This window comes from Gopherus flavomarginatus, chromosome 10, assembly GCF_025201925.1.
Source record: "Gopherus flavomarginatus isolate rGopFla2 chromosome 10, rGopFla2.mat.asm, whole genome shotgun sequence".
Lineage (NCBI taxonomy): Eukaryota > Metazoa > Chordata > Testudines > Testudinidae > Gopherus > Gopherus flavomarginatus.
Window position 1 is genome coordinate 19353042 of NC_066626.1, and position 16870 is coordinate 19369911.

General features: G+C 42.2%; 1 protein-coding gene across 3 annotated transcripts in view; it reads right to left on the bottom strand.

The window, feature by feature from the left end:
* ADAM23 (ADAM metallopeptidase domain 23) overlaps positions 1-16870 on the bottom strand; it is a 204339-nt gene that overhangs the window by 60304 nt on the left and 127165 nt on the right. For all 3 annotated transcript variants that reach the window (XM_050969586.1, XM_050969584.1, XM_050969583.1), the window contains exons 12-15: positions 14840-14924; positions 14221-14311; positions 12449-12497; positions 9677-9776 (exon numbers count right to left, since the gene is read on the bottom strand). In XM_050969586.1, coding sequence (XP_050825543.1) covers positions 9677-9776; positions 12449-12497; positions 14221-14311; positions 14840-14924 — 325 coding nt within the window. The remainder of the gene's footprint in view (positions 1-9676; positions 9777-12448; positions 12498-14220; positions 14312-14839; positions 14925-16870) is intronic.

Here is a 16870-nt window from a genome sequence, read left to right on the forward strand (position 1 = left end):
TCAGAACCATAGGTAGTGTCCGGACTCTTCTCAGTCTCAGGAAATCTTAAAAGCACAGATATCCAGTGATATGACCCAACACAGCAGCCTGGTGAGTGTTTGGAAGGGAAAGTTTGATCAGGGTTGTGACACACCTAGATATTATATTTGCCAGTGAAGATAAGTGTGGAACATAGGGTTGCCAGGTGTCCGGTTTTCAATTGGACTGCCCAGTCGAAAAAGGATCCTGGCAGCTCCGGTCAGGCCGTTAAAAGTCCAGTTGCCATGGGGCTGGCAGGGTCCCAGGAAGTGGCGACATGTCCCTCTGGATCCTATGCGCAGGGGCAACCATAGGGATTCAGCAGGCTGCCCGCACCCCGAGTGCTGGCTCCGCAGCTCCCATTGGCCACAGTTCTCAGCCAATGGGAGCTGCGGGGGTGGTGCCTGCAGACTGAGGCAGCATGCAGAGCTGCCTGGCCACGCCTCTGTCTAAGAGCTGAGGAATATGTTGCCGCTTGCAGGGAGCCGCCTGAGGTGAGAGTTGCCTGAAGCCTGCACCCCAAAACCCCTCCCACACCCCAAACCCCTGCCCCAGCCCCGAGCGCCCTCTTGCACCAAATTCCATCCTGGACCCCGCACCCCAAACCCTTCTTGCACCTCAACCACCTGCCGCAGCTTGGAACCCTCTCCTGTAATCCGAACCCTTCGGCCCCAGCCTGGAGCCCCCTCCTGCATCTCAAACCCCTCATTCACAACCCCACCCCAGAACCCATAAACCCAGACCTCACCCCCATCCCCGCACTCCAACCTGCTGCCCCAGCCTGGATCCCCCTCCCTCACTCTGAACCACTCATTTCTGGCCCCACCTCACAGCCCGCACCCCCACCCCAGAGCCCATACTTCCTCCCACATCACAACCCCCTGGCCTCAGCCCGGAGCCCCCTCACACACCCACAGCTGACACCCTCATCCCCTCCTGCACCCCAACCCTCTGCCCCAGTCCAGTGAAAATGAGCATGCATCAGAGGGTGGGGGATGAAGTGAGCAGGGGCAGAACCTCAGAAAAGGGGCAAAGCAGGGGACAGGGCCTTGGGGCTGGTGCAGGGAAGAGTGGCAGGGCAAGGGTGTTTGGTTTTGTGCAATTAGAAAGTTGGCAACCCTAGTGAAAGATGAGGTCTATTACGGTTTATTGATTTTACTTATGAATAGGAAAATAGCAAGCAAGAAACACCGCACAAGCAAAGGATGTTCTGTGTGTGTTATTCACCAGTTAACATATGATGAGCCAAATCAATATTACTAAATAGCTATTCCCAGGATCCAAAGAAATAGTAATCTACACTGGCTATTTACTCTTCATTCTGCAAACAGAAAAAGTCCCATGATTAAAAAACAATAGAGAAATCAGCTCTTCAGTAATTATGGAAGTTAAATTTTGTTTTCTGTTTCAGTTGTAAGCAACAGTAGATATCTGAGCCTAGGTTTTAATAATGTGCCCACCACACCAAATTAAAACACCATTCAGCCTCCCCTAGCTGAGGATACTAGTATCCTGAAGATGGTTTTAGATTCCAATCTCCTGAGGGGCAGTTCATTCGACTACCCACTGAGTCACCACAGTGGTCATTAACAGTTTTGCTTTACATTTTGTGCAACTTATTTGTAAACTATTGTATTTAATTGGATCATTTGTCAGTTCCTCATTTTTCCCCATTTCCATCTCTTAACCCCCCCTCACTGTTACATCTATTGAAACACCCACTGCTAGATGCAAGACAACAACATATCTGCAGGTTCCCTTACTGTTGAGTTCTACAAATGTCAGTGATTCAGGAGTCATATAAATCAACTTAGTCATTCAAGGTCACTTTAAAATTCCTCTTGTCCAATTTTTCATTTCTCAGTGATTTTTTGTTGACCTCTAGAATATATCTCCATCCTTTGAGTGCAGTAAAGTCACTTCATTAAACCTGTACAAGACATAAATTGCCCTGCTAGCTCTCAAAACATAGTAATTTTTTTAAGCAGAAGCTATGATGATTTTTTACAGCTCTGCCATTTTACAAAGTAATTATTTTTCAAAAGCTTATCCTACTTTTGACATTTTGTAATAGTTATATTATAAAAACATGACAATAACAAAAGAGATTTGAAGTTAACAGGGATATATCAATCACTAAAATGCTACTGAATGTCCAAGGTACATCCAGGTACCTGTTTGCCTGTTGTTTTGCTAAATGTACCAAACACAACATGACATTTCATTGAACTCTTCTTCAGATAATTTTTTTGGGAAAAACAGATGGACAATTTTAAAATATTGCTCTGATGAAAGATTAAAAAAAATTTTTTTCTCTTTTACAGAAACTATTTAGCTAACTGAAAAGGGCTATAGTTTCGGGCATTACAGGCTCAATGAACACTGAACTGCCTTATATACAGTCCTTCACTAATAAAATGTAAGCATGATTTAGAATAATTATTCTTCTCTGTAAAGATATGAAAATTAAAACATCACTTTTTCTCTTACAAGTCATCCATATTGCTGTACTGGCAGCAAGTTCTCCTGCTTTTGCTCTGAACCTGAAAATCAATTTTCCATTATACAATTATCTCCACAAATGTGCTTCAGCCATTCTCCGGGGAACATTTTCACTAGAGTAAGAAGGATTTTGGTCTCCATCTTCAGTCAACTGAAAATTTACTCATGTTCGTCCATTACTCAACCATAATCTTACTATGATCACAATCATTATGACATTGTGCTTTTTTGGGGGTTTCCACATTCATTCAATTTTACAGTCATCTATATGCAAAGGCTACTAAAGATGTAAAATATAAAGATTTTGGGGTTTTTGTTTTTGTTTTTTGTAATGTGGGAAACGCCAATGTCTATGCAACAATAAAAACAAATATTTTCAATTAATGGAGGTCAGGGAGAAGATATAGTAAAGTATACACAATGAGATAGACAGCATTTAATCTCATTGGGATTAAAATCTCCAAGGCTGACAACTTGGTAAAATGTCAAAGTAGGCTCAGTTAGTTTTACAAGGGAAATATAGATTGTTCTTACTCTACTTTCGGTTTAACAGGGTGGTAAACTACTGTTGTCTATCAGAAATTTTTTTTTAACTTTGTTGAGTTGGAAAAGGGCAAAAGGCGACTGGATGGCTAAGAAGATTGATAATACAAATGGAGATTACTTACCTGTAACTGGAACTTTGAAATGTGTGGTCCCTATCTGTATTCCACACACTGGCACACGTGTGCTCCATGCACTCAAGACTGGAGATTTGTAGAAAGTAGTGTTTGTTGGTCTATATATGTGAAGTTGCTCTCCTCGTGCTCCAAACCGAGGGCATAAAGGGCAGCGTGGAGCAATGCGTTCTCTTACCTGGAATAAGATGGCCTCCAACACAGAAGGAAGGGGGTCAGGTAGTAGAATACAGAGAGGGACCACACCTCTCCAAGAACCTCCATTTCTTCGAGTGCTGGTCCCTATGTGTGTTCCACATGTGGGAGATTGATAAGCAGTATTCAGACAGGAGGAAGGTGCGAGAATGCAGGTGGTATATATGTCTGTAATGCTGCTGTATACAAAGCTGAATCTGCTTAAGTAGTCTAGACTATGGCATAATGTTTCATTAAAGGTGTGGATAGGGCTCCAAGTAGACACCTTACCAACATCCAGTATTGGTACTTCTCAAAGAGGTACCATTGAAGTCATTAATGCTCTCTTGTAGAATGGGCCCTCAACCTGTCTGGGAGAGGGATAAATGCCAACAATAGAATGATGTTTCCATATTGTGTGTCCTGGGCCTCCTCAAGAGGTATTTGGAGCTCAGCTACCACCCTCTGTAACAGTTCCTGGACCACAGGAAGTACATCAGGCAGAGAAGGGGATAATAAGGTAATTGCCTTATTGGGTGAGGAGGATGACACACCTGGTAGGACCGATTTCTTCCTCAACAAACTCTGATGGAGCTGGTTGGTAGCAGCTGGGAGAAGAGCGTTGGTGTGATTGTTACACAGATCCAGGACATCTATTGTATGGATCCCACGGGGCTCAGTAAGACCAATAGGAAGGATTGACCAACTAGGGGGCCTCCAAGGGATAGGATACCAGTGGTCCCTGGGTATTTGTAATGAGGAGGAGGAGGGCAGTTCCAATACCTCCTATGGGATCTTTCTGGTCGTGTGTCCCTCGGAGGCCGAGGGGAGGAGAGGGACTCATCTGGACGATCAGATTCATATGATGACAAGGTAGGCTCCTGTTCTAACAGCAGTGCCAATGGTACTGGTGGAGGAATGCTCCAACTTGTGGATGTAGTAGGGGAGAATCTTTTCTCTCAAGGTGGTTTCTTCTGGTGCTGAAATGTCTCTAAGGAGGACTGGGCCTAATAGAGAAGGAGACTCTGGACACGGCAGAGCAAAAATATCCTCTGGAGAGGTAAAAGTTTCAGTCCTTCCTGGACTTTAAGGAGTCCCTGAGGTGGGAGGACTGACAGATCCAGGTTGTATAATGGTCTGGTATTCAGAGGATCCCACTAGGCATGTGCTGGAACTATGTAATAGGAGTCCATTGTGAAGCTCCCAGACGATGCTGGGAGGTGCTGATCTTTTGGCCTATGGAACCAAAGCCAGTACAGTCAGATACTTCCTCCTTTGCGCTCCTCCTTCTTGGATGGAAGATTTATGCAGACTGTCAAGGTATCTTTTCCACTTTGAACTTTAGCATCCAGAAAGTAGGGACCTGCACGTATCCTTCTAAGCTTAAATTCCTAGCTTAGATCTGATAGCACTGCCACTAACCAGAAATTCCAGTCTGGTACACTCCCTGTCCCCGAAAACCTTCCCTGGGGGACCCAAGACCCAAACCCCTTGGGTCTTAAAACAAGGGGAAATAAACCATTCCCCCTCCCAGACTTTCCCCTCCTTGGGTTACCCTGAGAGTTACACTGATCCAAACTCCTTAGATCTTAAAACAGAGAGAAATTAACCTCCCCCACATCTCCTTTCCCCCCACCAATCCCCTGGCGAATTCAGACCCAATCCCCTTGGGTCTTAAACAGGGGGAAAAATCAATCAGGTTCTTAAAAAAGAAAGCTTTTAATTAAAGAAAGAAAAAGTAAAAATTATCTCTGTAAAATTAGGATAGAAAAATGTTTACAGGGTCTTCAGCTTGTATAGACTAGATGGACTCCCTCCCCCCTAGCCTAACATACAAGTTACAGCAAACAGAGGTAAAATATCCATCCAGCAAAATACACATTTGCAAGGTAAGAAAACAAACATAAAAATAATCTGCCTTTTCTAGCTAGTACTTACTATTTTGAACATGAAAGACTGTTTCAGAAAGATTGGAGAAAGACCTGGTTGCACGTCTGGCCCCTCTTAGCCCCAAGAGAGAATGAACAAAACAAACAGCACAAACAAAGACTTCCCTCCACCAAGATTTGAAAGTATCTTGTTTCCCGATTGGTCCTCTGGTCAGGTGTCCACCAGGTTCACTGAGCTTCTTAACCCTTTACAGGCAAAAGAGACATTAACCCTTAACTATCTGTTTATGGAACCAAAGCCAGTACAGTCAGATACTTCTTCCTTTGCGCTCCTCCTTCTTGGATAGAAGATTTATGTAGACATAATTCTTTAAGGTGAGGATTCACCCATCTTGGACTGAGGCAGGAAGAGATGCTTCTTAGAGATAGATCTGGATGGGGATTTGCCTTTATGCTTATGGTCATGTCCCCTTCTGAAGAGAGAGGTTTTGGGCTCAACAGTTTTGGTCTCTGGAACTTGTGGTCAGGAAGCAATACTTGCAGTCTGAGGCTGCTGTACAGTGGGTTCTCCCTAGTCTGGATCTGACTGGCTTTTCATGGCATTCTCCCTGAGGTGCTTCCACAGGTGAAGCTCTCATCCCTCATGGCTTTGAAGACAGAAGAAGTGGCAGATGCTGCATTTGGTGGCAATGTGAGCCTCTCCCTAATAGTAAAGGCAGCACTGGTGTTCATCACTGATGGACAAAGAATGGGGGCAGCAGATACCGTTCTTAAATCTTGAGACTCTTAGCATAGTTTAGTTCTCCCAGCAAAGAAAGATTAACTATACTAGCTTTAAAAAAACAATACTAAAATCTAAACATACTAAAAACTATTTACAAAATATATTACGGATGTTGAAAGTAGAGGAAGATCGTAGCTGACAGAGAGAATTACAACTCAGGCCATGTGGTGGTAAGAAGGAACTGGAGATGTGTCAGTCCACACTGCCCTTTATGCCCTCGGTTTGGAGCATGAGGAGAGCAAGTGCATGGGTGCGGACCAGTGGACACTACTGGCTACAAATCTCCAGTCTCAGGCACATGGAGCGCATGCATATACCCACATGTGGAATAAACAGAAGGACCAGCATTTGAAGAAGACTATAGAGCTTTATATCTCTGTGTTGCCAATTCAAACCCAATCCAGGTTGGTAGCGACCAAAAGTTGTTAATGGCTTATGTGACACAAGTTATTGATTTCTGTCCAGTTCATAACGCAATAATGGGCACCCTTTCCAATAGCTCCAGCACAGAGGAGTGACTGGAGATTTAGCACTAACTACTCTTGTGTCTACACCTGGGTTTGTTTTACACTATTTTTGGCTTAAAAGGATAGGGCACTGATGTTGAATGAGGCTCCAAATGGGCACAACTATCTACTTATGAGGGCCTAAATTATTATCTGAGCATGAAGAATTCACTGAAGACAAGTTTTAACTTTCCCTAAAAAATGGTTACCTATCTTTTTGTAACTGCTGTTCTTCGAGCTGTGTTGCTCATGTCCATTCCATTCTAGGTGTGTATGCGCCCATGTGTACAGTTGTCGGATATTTTTGCCTTAGCGGTATCCATAGGACGAGCTGTAGTGCCCCCTTGAGCGCCACGCTCATGCATTGGTATATTAGGCACTGCCAACCCTACGCCTTCTCAGTTCTTTCTTGCTGGCAACTCTGACAGAGGGGTAGGAGGGCGGGTAGTGGAAGAGACATGAGCAACACATCTCAAAGAACAGTTACGAAAAGGTAGGTAACGTTTTTTTCTTCTTCGAGTGCTTGCTCATGTCAATTCCATTCTAGGTGACTCACAAGCAGTATCCTCGTAGATGGGCTCGGAGTTCACAGCCTAGCGACTTGCAGTACTGCTCTACCGAAGCCAGCATCGTTGCAGACCTGCTGGATAAGTGAGCAATGGGATGTGAATATGTGGACGGACAACCAGGTGGTCGCCCTACAGATGTCCTGGGGAAGCATGTGGGTTAGGAAAACTGCCAAGGAATCTTGCATCCTGGTTGAATGGGAGGTTACAATCGCTGGAGGTGGCACCTTTGCCTGATCATAACAGCAGCATATGCAGGCAGTGTTCCAAGAAGAAATTCTATCCTTAAAACGCCCATTTCTAGCTTCCTTGGCCTCTGGAAGAACCAGGCTGGACAGAGGAATGGGAAGATGAAGGGTGATCCTGTTCAAATTGTTCGTCTCTGTACTTCTTCCTGTAGGAGTTGGACTGACATCCCAGGACCTTGATGGAGGTGAAGGGGGATGGAACAGCTTTCTAGCCTGCAGAGTGGTGTATAGGCTCAGAAAAGAGCTCTGCTCCCTAAAACGGGAGGTCCTCAAGGCTAGTCTGCATCTCCTGAGACAGTCCAGAGGACTGTAACCAAGAGCTGCGCCTCATGACCAATGCAGAAGCGACTACCCTGGCCACCAAGTCTGTAGCATCCCAGGTCATCTGGAGGGCACCTCTTCCCACCTCTTTGCCCTCTTCCACCAAGGCAGCAAATTCCTGGGCTTGGTCCTGCGAGAGGTCCTCCTTGAACTTGCTGATGGAGTCCCATAGGTTGAAGTTGTACATGCCTAGCAGGGCTTGATGGTTAGACATCCGAAATTGCAGGCTAGCTGTCGAATAAATATTCCTGCCAAACAAGTCCAGACTCTTGGTATCTTTATTTTTCAGTGTGCCACTCACCTGGCCCTGCCTGGTCCTTTTGTTGACAGTGGACATGACCAGGGATCCCGATGGCGAGTGGGTGTACAGGTACTCTAATCCCTTTGTGGGGATATAGTACTTCTCTTCTGCCTTCTTGAAGGTAGGCAGAATGGAAGAGGGGGTCTGCCACACAGACTTGGCAATATTAAGGACCCCCGGGTGGACAGGCAACACGACCCGGGCTGGGGTGGAGGAGGGTATTACATTAAAGATGTAGTCGGACTCCTCCGCTAGCTCCCCAACCTCCAAGTTCATGTTGGCAGCCATTCTTCTGAGCAGGACCTGGTGCTCCTTGAAGTTGTCAGAGGGGCCCGCTACCACTTTGTTGGGAGACAACGAAGATGACTGCACAGAAGGGGGAGCAGTGGCTTCCCCTTGCTCATTCGGGGACTGTTCCTTGGGCATCGGGGCTCACTGTGTCGCTCCGAGTCAAATGCGGCACCATGCTCCGACTCAGGTGCAGGCAGCAACTTGTCCACTGGGGCCTGGGAAAAATGGTGGGAATATGCGATCGGCATAACACGCACACCCCATGGGTTCCAGTACTGCCACCTGAGCAGGCCATTGCCCCGCCTCCACTGCAGCAGCCATGCCAGTGGTGATTCGCCTTCGGGCACAGATCCTGTTAGAGGCTGGGACCCCATGCTGCTGCCAGGAGTCAGGTCCCTGGCTGGACTAAATGTCCAACCACAGCATACCGCCAAGCAGCTCCGGGGCAGGCACATGGCCTGACACAGGTCCTTTGCCCGACACTTCCTTCTTCTGCAGTACCTGGCAAGTCTGTCGACTTCAACTGCTTCTTAATCACTGGGGAGGGACAACAATGCCAGGTGGATTCCATTGCCGGTGGTGCACTGTGCGCCAACACCGAACGTGCAGTCAGATCGAGAGGGCTCCCAGGTAAGATGAAGCGCAACCTCCATGAGGAGGGCTCTCAAAAAGATATCCTGCTCCTTCTGAATTTGAGGGCAAATATTTTGAGATCCTGCACTTATCCTTTCTGTGGGACTCCCCCAAACACTTTAAACAGCATTCACGGAGAGGTCACTAATGGGCATCGGTCAGCTGCATGATGAACATGGCTTAAAGGCTGGGGAATAGGGCATGCCCCGCTCTGAGGCAAAGTCCCAGCCAGGACTCTAACTCCTAAACTACTACTCTAACACTTAACGTAAAGGTCTAGCTAAGTACCTACCAACTAACAACAAAAGAGACAGAACAACGGACTGTAAGAACTGCTAATGCTCTTGCGATGTAAGACAAGGCGCTCTGACCAACCATCATGGGCAGTAAGAAGGAACTGAGAGGGCATAGAGTTGGCAGCACCTAATATACCACCACATGAACGCAGCACTCAAAGAGGCGCTACAACCTACATACAGATACCACGAAGGCAAAAATCTCCAACTGTGCATGCACGCACATCTAGAACGGAATCGACAGGAGCAAGCACTCGAAGAATAATCCTTATTAACTGAAATGACGGCTGATGAGGAAGAAGATCCATAATGCTACAACTAAAACACAGAAAAATCTGTAATAGTCCAATGGAATTTGAATAAAGCCTTTGAGGGAAAAGAAGGTTCAGTGAAACCATTTAATCTTCATTGTTGTGTCTGATAGTCAACAGATGTCCTGACAGCGGCTTCACCCTCTAAGTGAAATTACCTTTGTTGGCCTGTTGAAAAGACAGGCACCTCCCCCTCTGAGTAAAAATTCTTTGTATTCTGCAATGCTGCATCTTGAAAATTTTCTGGAGTGGTAAACCCTAAAATGACAAAGAATCGAGTAAATACCTCACTGAACCCAGTTACTAGAGATGAAAATTATAACCCCTCTTTGAGCTGCTCTAAATGTTTTTTGCTACAAGAGACGTATACAACAGTCTGAGCAATAATAGCGGTTCAGTGGGAGTCCTTTATGTTTTCAAAAACAAAACAAAAAAAATCAAGCATTTTAACTCTGTTTTGTATTTTTTTTAAATTACATTTCACTCTTTACTATATGAATCCATACTCTGGCGGATCAAAGCAAGTTTGATATAACGCAGTTTCACCTATAACGCGGTACGATTTTTTGGCTTCCGAGGACAGCATTATATCAAGGTAGAGGTGTATTTGGAGGCTGGCTGATTTCTCACTTCAGCTCCTAGATGGACTGATTGCATCCCAGATCTCTCTCATTTCTTGCTAATTGTTTAAGATAGCCTTCTCTGTTGAAGACCAGTGACCCCAGATTAATTTTTAACACAAAAAGGTATCTCCACTCCAAAAAACTGGTGTTCCTTTTGTCCAACACTCAACTCAAGGATCTGGGTGGAATCCTACTGGATAATTTTATGCTTCACTAAATAGGTGTTACACAACTTCAAATTTGGGAGGAAGGATAGATGAGCCAGACAGTGCTCACATCAAAGTGACCAATGGCTGAGTAGTTACAGCTGAAGAAATTATGCTCACTCTGTGGTATGGTAGCTGCAGGACCTAGCACCTACAAGGCATGCTTAGGCTGTGACAGAAGAGTCTACCAGGATCAAAGATGAGACATCAGGCCTCAGTTTCACAAGCAGTTGATTAGAAAAGGACAATTTAACAAAACATGGCAGCTCCTAAGCTCCATTTTAGAAAAAAAGAATTAGGCAGGCCTGTTCCACCAAGGAGGAAACCCTGCTCATACCCAGATATGCTTCCCTCTCAGATTTTACTAACACTCACCAATCATTTAGCTAGAAATTGAAAAGAAAAAAAAACCCATCCACCTTGACAGCAAAACCATAGGTATTTGGTCTGTTGCCACTATATATCTATATCTATAAAGGTGGGATCTGGTGCCAGTGCTGACTCAAAATGAAAAAAATAACAGTACAATTTCAAGAGTCAATAACAATATTTTAGAACATCCCCAGAACAAAAGTGTGCAAAAATAATGTTTTGAGTAAGAAATCCTAATTTGTAAAGTGAATATGAAGTGATAAGCTAAAAATTAAAGAAGAGTGTCCAGTTACATTTATCTAAGATGCCTGTTACTTCAAGTGCTAGAATTCTACTATTTGCTGCATGGATAACATGAGCCTCTAGCTAAAAGAGAGGCTCAAGCAGAGTGCACAGTTTAGGGCTCACTCTATTTAAAATAGTTTGGTAAGACACAAAGGAATTATTCTTTTTTTACAAAAACTACCATGACTTGGGTTGAAAAAGTGCCAATAAAATGTCCCAAGCCAACCCACAAACTTCAGGCATTATATTCCATTGCAGACATTTACCACTGCATGCCATTTTTCACAGATGTAGGTGTACGCTGGTAACTTTCTTCGCCAGTCTGGGGAATTATCAGTCACGCCCAAATCAGTCTTTAGCTCTACATCCTGGCTTCATTTAGACAAACAACAAACTAATCTTCCATCTGGGGCTTTCTACCCAGCCACAACTCACAGGACTTCCCATCTACATCTAGAGTATCCCTTCCCTAGCAACTACTGCAGGAGACTGCAGCTTCTCTATAGTTAGCCCCTTTCTCAATCAACCCCCAGTTTCCTGCAGCAATTTATAGGAAACTCCTGTTCCATTTTCAGCTGCATCTGATTAGTGAACAGAGATGACTGGATCCAGGCCTCTGGCCCTTAAAGGAACAGACCACCCTATTATAGTACAGGTATTAGCAATGGCATCCCGGCAAAACTCCAGTTTGGATTATACATTCTGCTCACCTAAATTCCCACTGCAGCTTCAATTGGAAAAGTTATTTTCTTACTACTTATCCTAAACTATTGTGTAGTATTATTGTGTAGTGTTCTGTTAAATACCTATTTTGTTCCATCCCAATAGTGACTGCACTTCAGTAGTCAGTGCAGTGGTTCCTATATACAGTTTAAAATATTGGCATCCTTTTGGTATGAAAGAGATATATGAAGGTAATTTTAACTACTGTCTGGAAAACTAATACAAACTGGACATACCAAAACAGTCAGTACAAATTCTCAGATTTTTTCTCTTCAGAAAGTTTGGGTTGAAGTAGCTCAGCTATGAAATCTGGTTTTGCAACATTCAGTCTTTGTTCCCTTCCATTTTGTCATTCTACACAGCAGGCGTTAGTGCTGTAATATCTGCCTGTTCTCGCATAGCTAGAGATTTGGTGTCGCTTCTCTTATAGGGGAACTGAGCAAGGGAAGTCTGGGCTGAAAGACCTATGAGCTCCCCTATGAAATCCACTCTAAAAATATAAGCTAGAATCAAAACATCCCATGTTATGAGTCAATGTTATCTTCCTTAATTTTTGTATGTTTGAGTTGTTCAGCACAAATGTTTGTCCACACTGCTAATGTACTAGTTTTTCATCTAGTGCTGAAACAAATTTATAATGCTCAACAAATAAATACTTATGCCACAATGTGCACTCTGGTCTCATCTCCAAAGCCCTCAGTTACTGATTATTACAGCATACCCTGTTTCCTCCATGATGCAGCCACCCCAGGATTCTATGCAGTCACATTCTTCTCAGACAAAACCAAACATACAAAAGAAAGAAGGAAATTTGTTATAAATATACTGGCAGCAAAAATAAAAAACTTTTTATACAAAAAAGGTTTTAATTAATATATATGGTGGTCAGATGGCTGTTTATCACAACAGAATCTAGCCTTAAAACTGGAATGTCCTTGTTCATATTATTTTTGTTCCATCTGCTTTGAATTATTAACAACATCCCAATCTATCAATCAACTTATGTTCATTGCATATAGAGAAGGAAGTGGTTGAACGAAAGGGGTTTATACTAGCTACATCACCTAAGTCAACAATAACTTATTTGTTAATTGATTAACATTATTCCTGTATTTTTAAAGTAAAAAATACAATCTTACAATCTGTAAGACAAGAATTATATAGCACGGACAAGAATCTGTTAAAAAGAAATACTATATTCTGGATACCTCTGCAAACATTCAGTATTTTTGTACATAGAATAACCACGTCATTTGGTAGGATTTGCTTCTTTTCTAGCCATGCTATTTTTACCTTGGTCAGTTTTCCATTGTTAGGCTATTGCATCTATCTACTGGGTAATGCTACTAATGCTTGCATTTCTACCACCACTTTCAAAAACGATGTTGAGACTCAGTTTACTTGCTACTCTTTGAAAGATATACCTAAAACAAAGATACAATTTCTTGATTTTTTTTTTTTTTTAAAGAAAGAGTACTAACCCACCCCAACAATGAGAGGAAAGTTGCTCCTGACTAGATTCTACTGCTTTTAAAAGGATTTGATGACATTTCCACTACACAATATATATCAATAGTTATCACACAACAATACTGGATGCAGAATAGGAAATAACTGTGCTAAGTAAAAGGAAATAATGCTGTATCTCAGATATATAGTATGGTAACTGCTAATTAATTGTGACCACATAATAGTGAAAGGAATACTGCTTTGACAAATATTTCGTCTTGGATCAGAGAAACTTGGACAAGCATGTCTGAGATACTCAAAATTGGGGCCTCATCCTGGACTCCTTGGGTCATATTCAGAGGTGATACACAAGGTGATGAAAGTTAGATACTCAGAGCCAAATCCAAAGCCCACTGAAGTCAACGGAAAAACGCCAAATGGAAAATGGAAGTCAATGGGCTTTGGATCAGGCTCCCCTAGAAGTACTTACACCCCCTCTACTCATGTGCTATCGCTTTTAAGTTGGGGTAATTCACCTGCTGTGGAGCAGAGATGGAAAAAAAGATGCGAGTTAAATTATCATCATCCAACATTAATTTATATTTTCTTGCAGCTTCTTGGATTTTAAGTTAGACTCCTTTGCACATAGATTCCATGTGACTTAATTACATCTATTCTACTTAAGATATAGGTAAGGGAGTCTGAGTGCAAGAGGAGCAGAGGTCTAAGTTAGCATAACAGGTTCTAAGTTACACCACTGTACACATCAATTATGAATCTGATCCCTTGACTCACTGAAGTCACTGAGAGTAATGATTGTAAAATGAGTGCAAAGCTGGGTTGTGATTTATTTGGCCTTGATTTCGCCAAACTCAAGTTTTGGTTCTTATTGTAATTCTCCAGCATATAACAAAATCAATTGCTGTATGTTGTTTATAGTTATGTTGATGTACATTTACATGTAACCACACACTTTACAAAAAGCTTGCATGATCAGCAAAAGAGGAGGACAAACGAAAGTTAATGCATAATGACAGTACATACTCGGTTTCCTGCTTGCTGGCTCCCACTGTATTCCCAGGTTCTGAGCCAAACTTTGTGATAATTCCTGTGCCATAGCCAATGGGAGGGCATACTGTTTTTAGAGGGGAGGATAACAGTAAAAATAGTACACAGTTAGTTATTGCAAATTATATTGCAACACTTCATTCTGGTTTACTGCTAATTCAGTACCATATACAGTATCAAACCCATGTGTGACTGCATGCATACACCAAAGAAACAAAGGCCAGAGAAGCTGGTACCTGCCTTTAACAAGCAGTCAATCTGGTCCAATCAGTACCTTTCACAATGAAAATACAAATTTTTCAAAGCAAACTAATTAACATGATATACACATCAGGCCAAATTCTTCTCCCAGTTATACTGGTGGAACCCCATTATCGTCAATGGGGTCCCACTGGCTAACTAAGAGAAGAATTTAAGCAGAGGGCAAAGGTTTTGGGTAGCATAGCTAGATCCCTGTCATTACAATGGATTTTCAACAGCGTTGTTGCGTTTTTGGTAGTATTGTCAGAGGCTAAAACAAAGTACCAAAAATAAGGATTGGTGAATTCATAAAGAGGAAATTGTACATTTAAAACATTTTAAGAGAAAGAGTTACCTCATTCACTCCAACTCCTCTGGTCACAGAACAAACCCCTCCGAAGTAACTCAAGCTGCTCCTCTTGTAGTGGAATGTCACATTCCTTAAGAACATAAATAAATACATTAAATAAAATTAAATAAAATATACAAAGGATGTTGAATGGGAAATTTAATGCAGTAAACTTGAATAGGACACCCATTTAGTCATCTAAAAGATCAAATTCCCACATAACAGTATATGTTGTTTGCATTAGTATTCATTTAATATCTATTCATTTAGAGACAAATTCTCAATGGTAACTGATTCACTTTTAAAATGGAACACATCAAAAGAGCGAACTAGATGAAGCTTGCAACAAGGAGACACTTATTTTGTAGATTTAGCCCCACCCTCAACCTGCAAACAAAAATAAGAAAGTGCAAATATATCAGATGTTCTTAAAAGAAAAAAATGATGTCATTTTCATGAGAAAACAAAAACAGTGAAAATGTTCCAGTTTATTGTAAGTTGTCAAGAAGGAATTTCTGCAGCAAAATATATGTAATCAGTTTAGCACATCTCCATTGTGATGTACTTAAACTAAAATCATGATACTAATTCATTATATTTTACCTTGACTCATTTTATTTCAACCTATTTAAAATTTGTATAGAATTCAGTACTTTTCCTGTAGATGTATTCTGCCATTTTTAATCTAGGCCTACATCCACCTCATGTAATCAGTTTTTTGCTACATAACAAATGCTACTGTACCATGTAATGACATTCTCTAAATAGATTCTTTTGTGTAGAGTGGCTAATACCCCAAAGAAATAAACTATATGGTTTTATAAAGAATCTTACACTATTGTCGATAATAATGGACCACACCTCCAAGGGGCCCTGAGCTTCAAAAATTATTCTTCTCCTACAGGGAAATTTCTTGCCCCAGGTTCTTGTTAAAAAAACCCCAAAACAAGGACATTCCAGCCACAGAGGAGGAACTCTGAAGGCCAGGACCTTATGTCATTTGGAGTAACAACCTTATGCACAGTCCTTTGCTGATGTCTCAACAGATTTCTTCTCCAAATGAATGAAAGGGAAGCTAGGATGCAACAGAAAGGGCTGTGCAACCTGAAGACGACTACCCAACTGACAGCTCTACAAACAGCGGCAACTGAAAGAGACCCAATGGCCTGGAAAACCTCACTCACACAATAATCAATTTAGATGAGGGACAAGAGAGCCTCCCCTCACCACCACCACCAAATAAAGCCATAATATCCATTGCTGGACCTTTCCTTCTCTTCCCCACCCCTAGCATTACCACAACCCTAAGATTAGAAGGCTACATTTTGGAGCACGTTTCTACATTTTGGAGAAGATCTTGCAGCCGCCAGACTGTGGAATCTTGTGAACCTTAGTCAAAGTAAATTACAGTTACAACAGTCGATGCTAGATGTTCTAGATCTTGCTAATCCAAACAGGAATGTCAAATTTTGTAACATTAAGCATCTTTGGATCTGATTAGTACTTGGAGAGATGACCCTTTTAATATACTTCATTTTCCAGTTTTGCTGACTATCTAATAATAGTAACTACTCATAACAGATTTATTTGTAAATAAGCTTTATTTTGAATGATTTTATATACAGTATAGTACATGATGCCTTGACTTGAAGCATAATGGTAATGCTCTACAATACTATATTAGAGACCTGGGCACGATTCATTTTCCTGTTACCTTGCTCAATGACTTCAAGAGTAAACAAACAAAAAAACAAATCAAGCAGCCTACTGCCACACTGCCATGAGTTGGGATCTTATCAAAAGTCACAAGCTAAGGCCAGGCCTAGTTGGTTCTTCGATAGACGTCAAAAGGAAAATGAATCTGAAAAAACATGGTATCTTCTGTGCAGCAGACTGCAGCCATTAATTTATCTTCTATGGAACCTCATCCTTCAGTTCCAATTACACTGCTACAATCAGTTTTTCTATTGTATTTCACATTTAATTGTCTTTTAAGGGATATTATATAAACACAGATGAATGTAATTTGGACGTTCA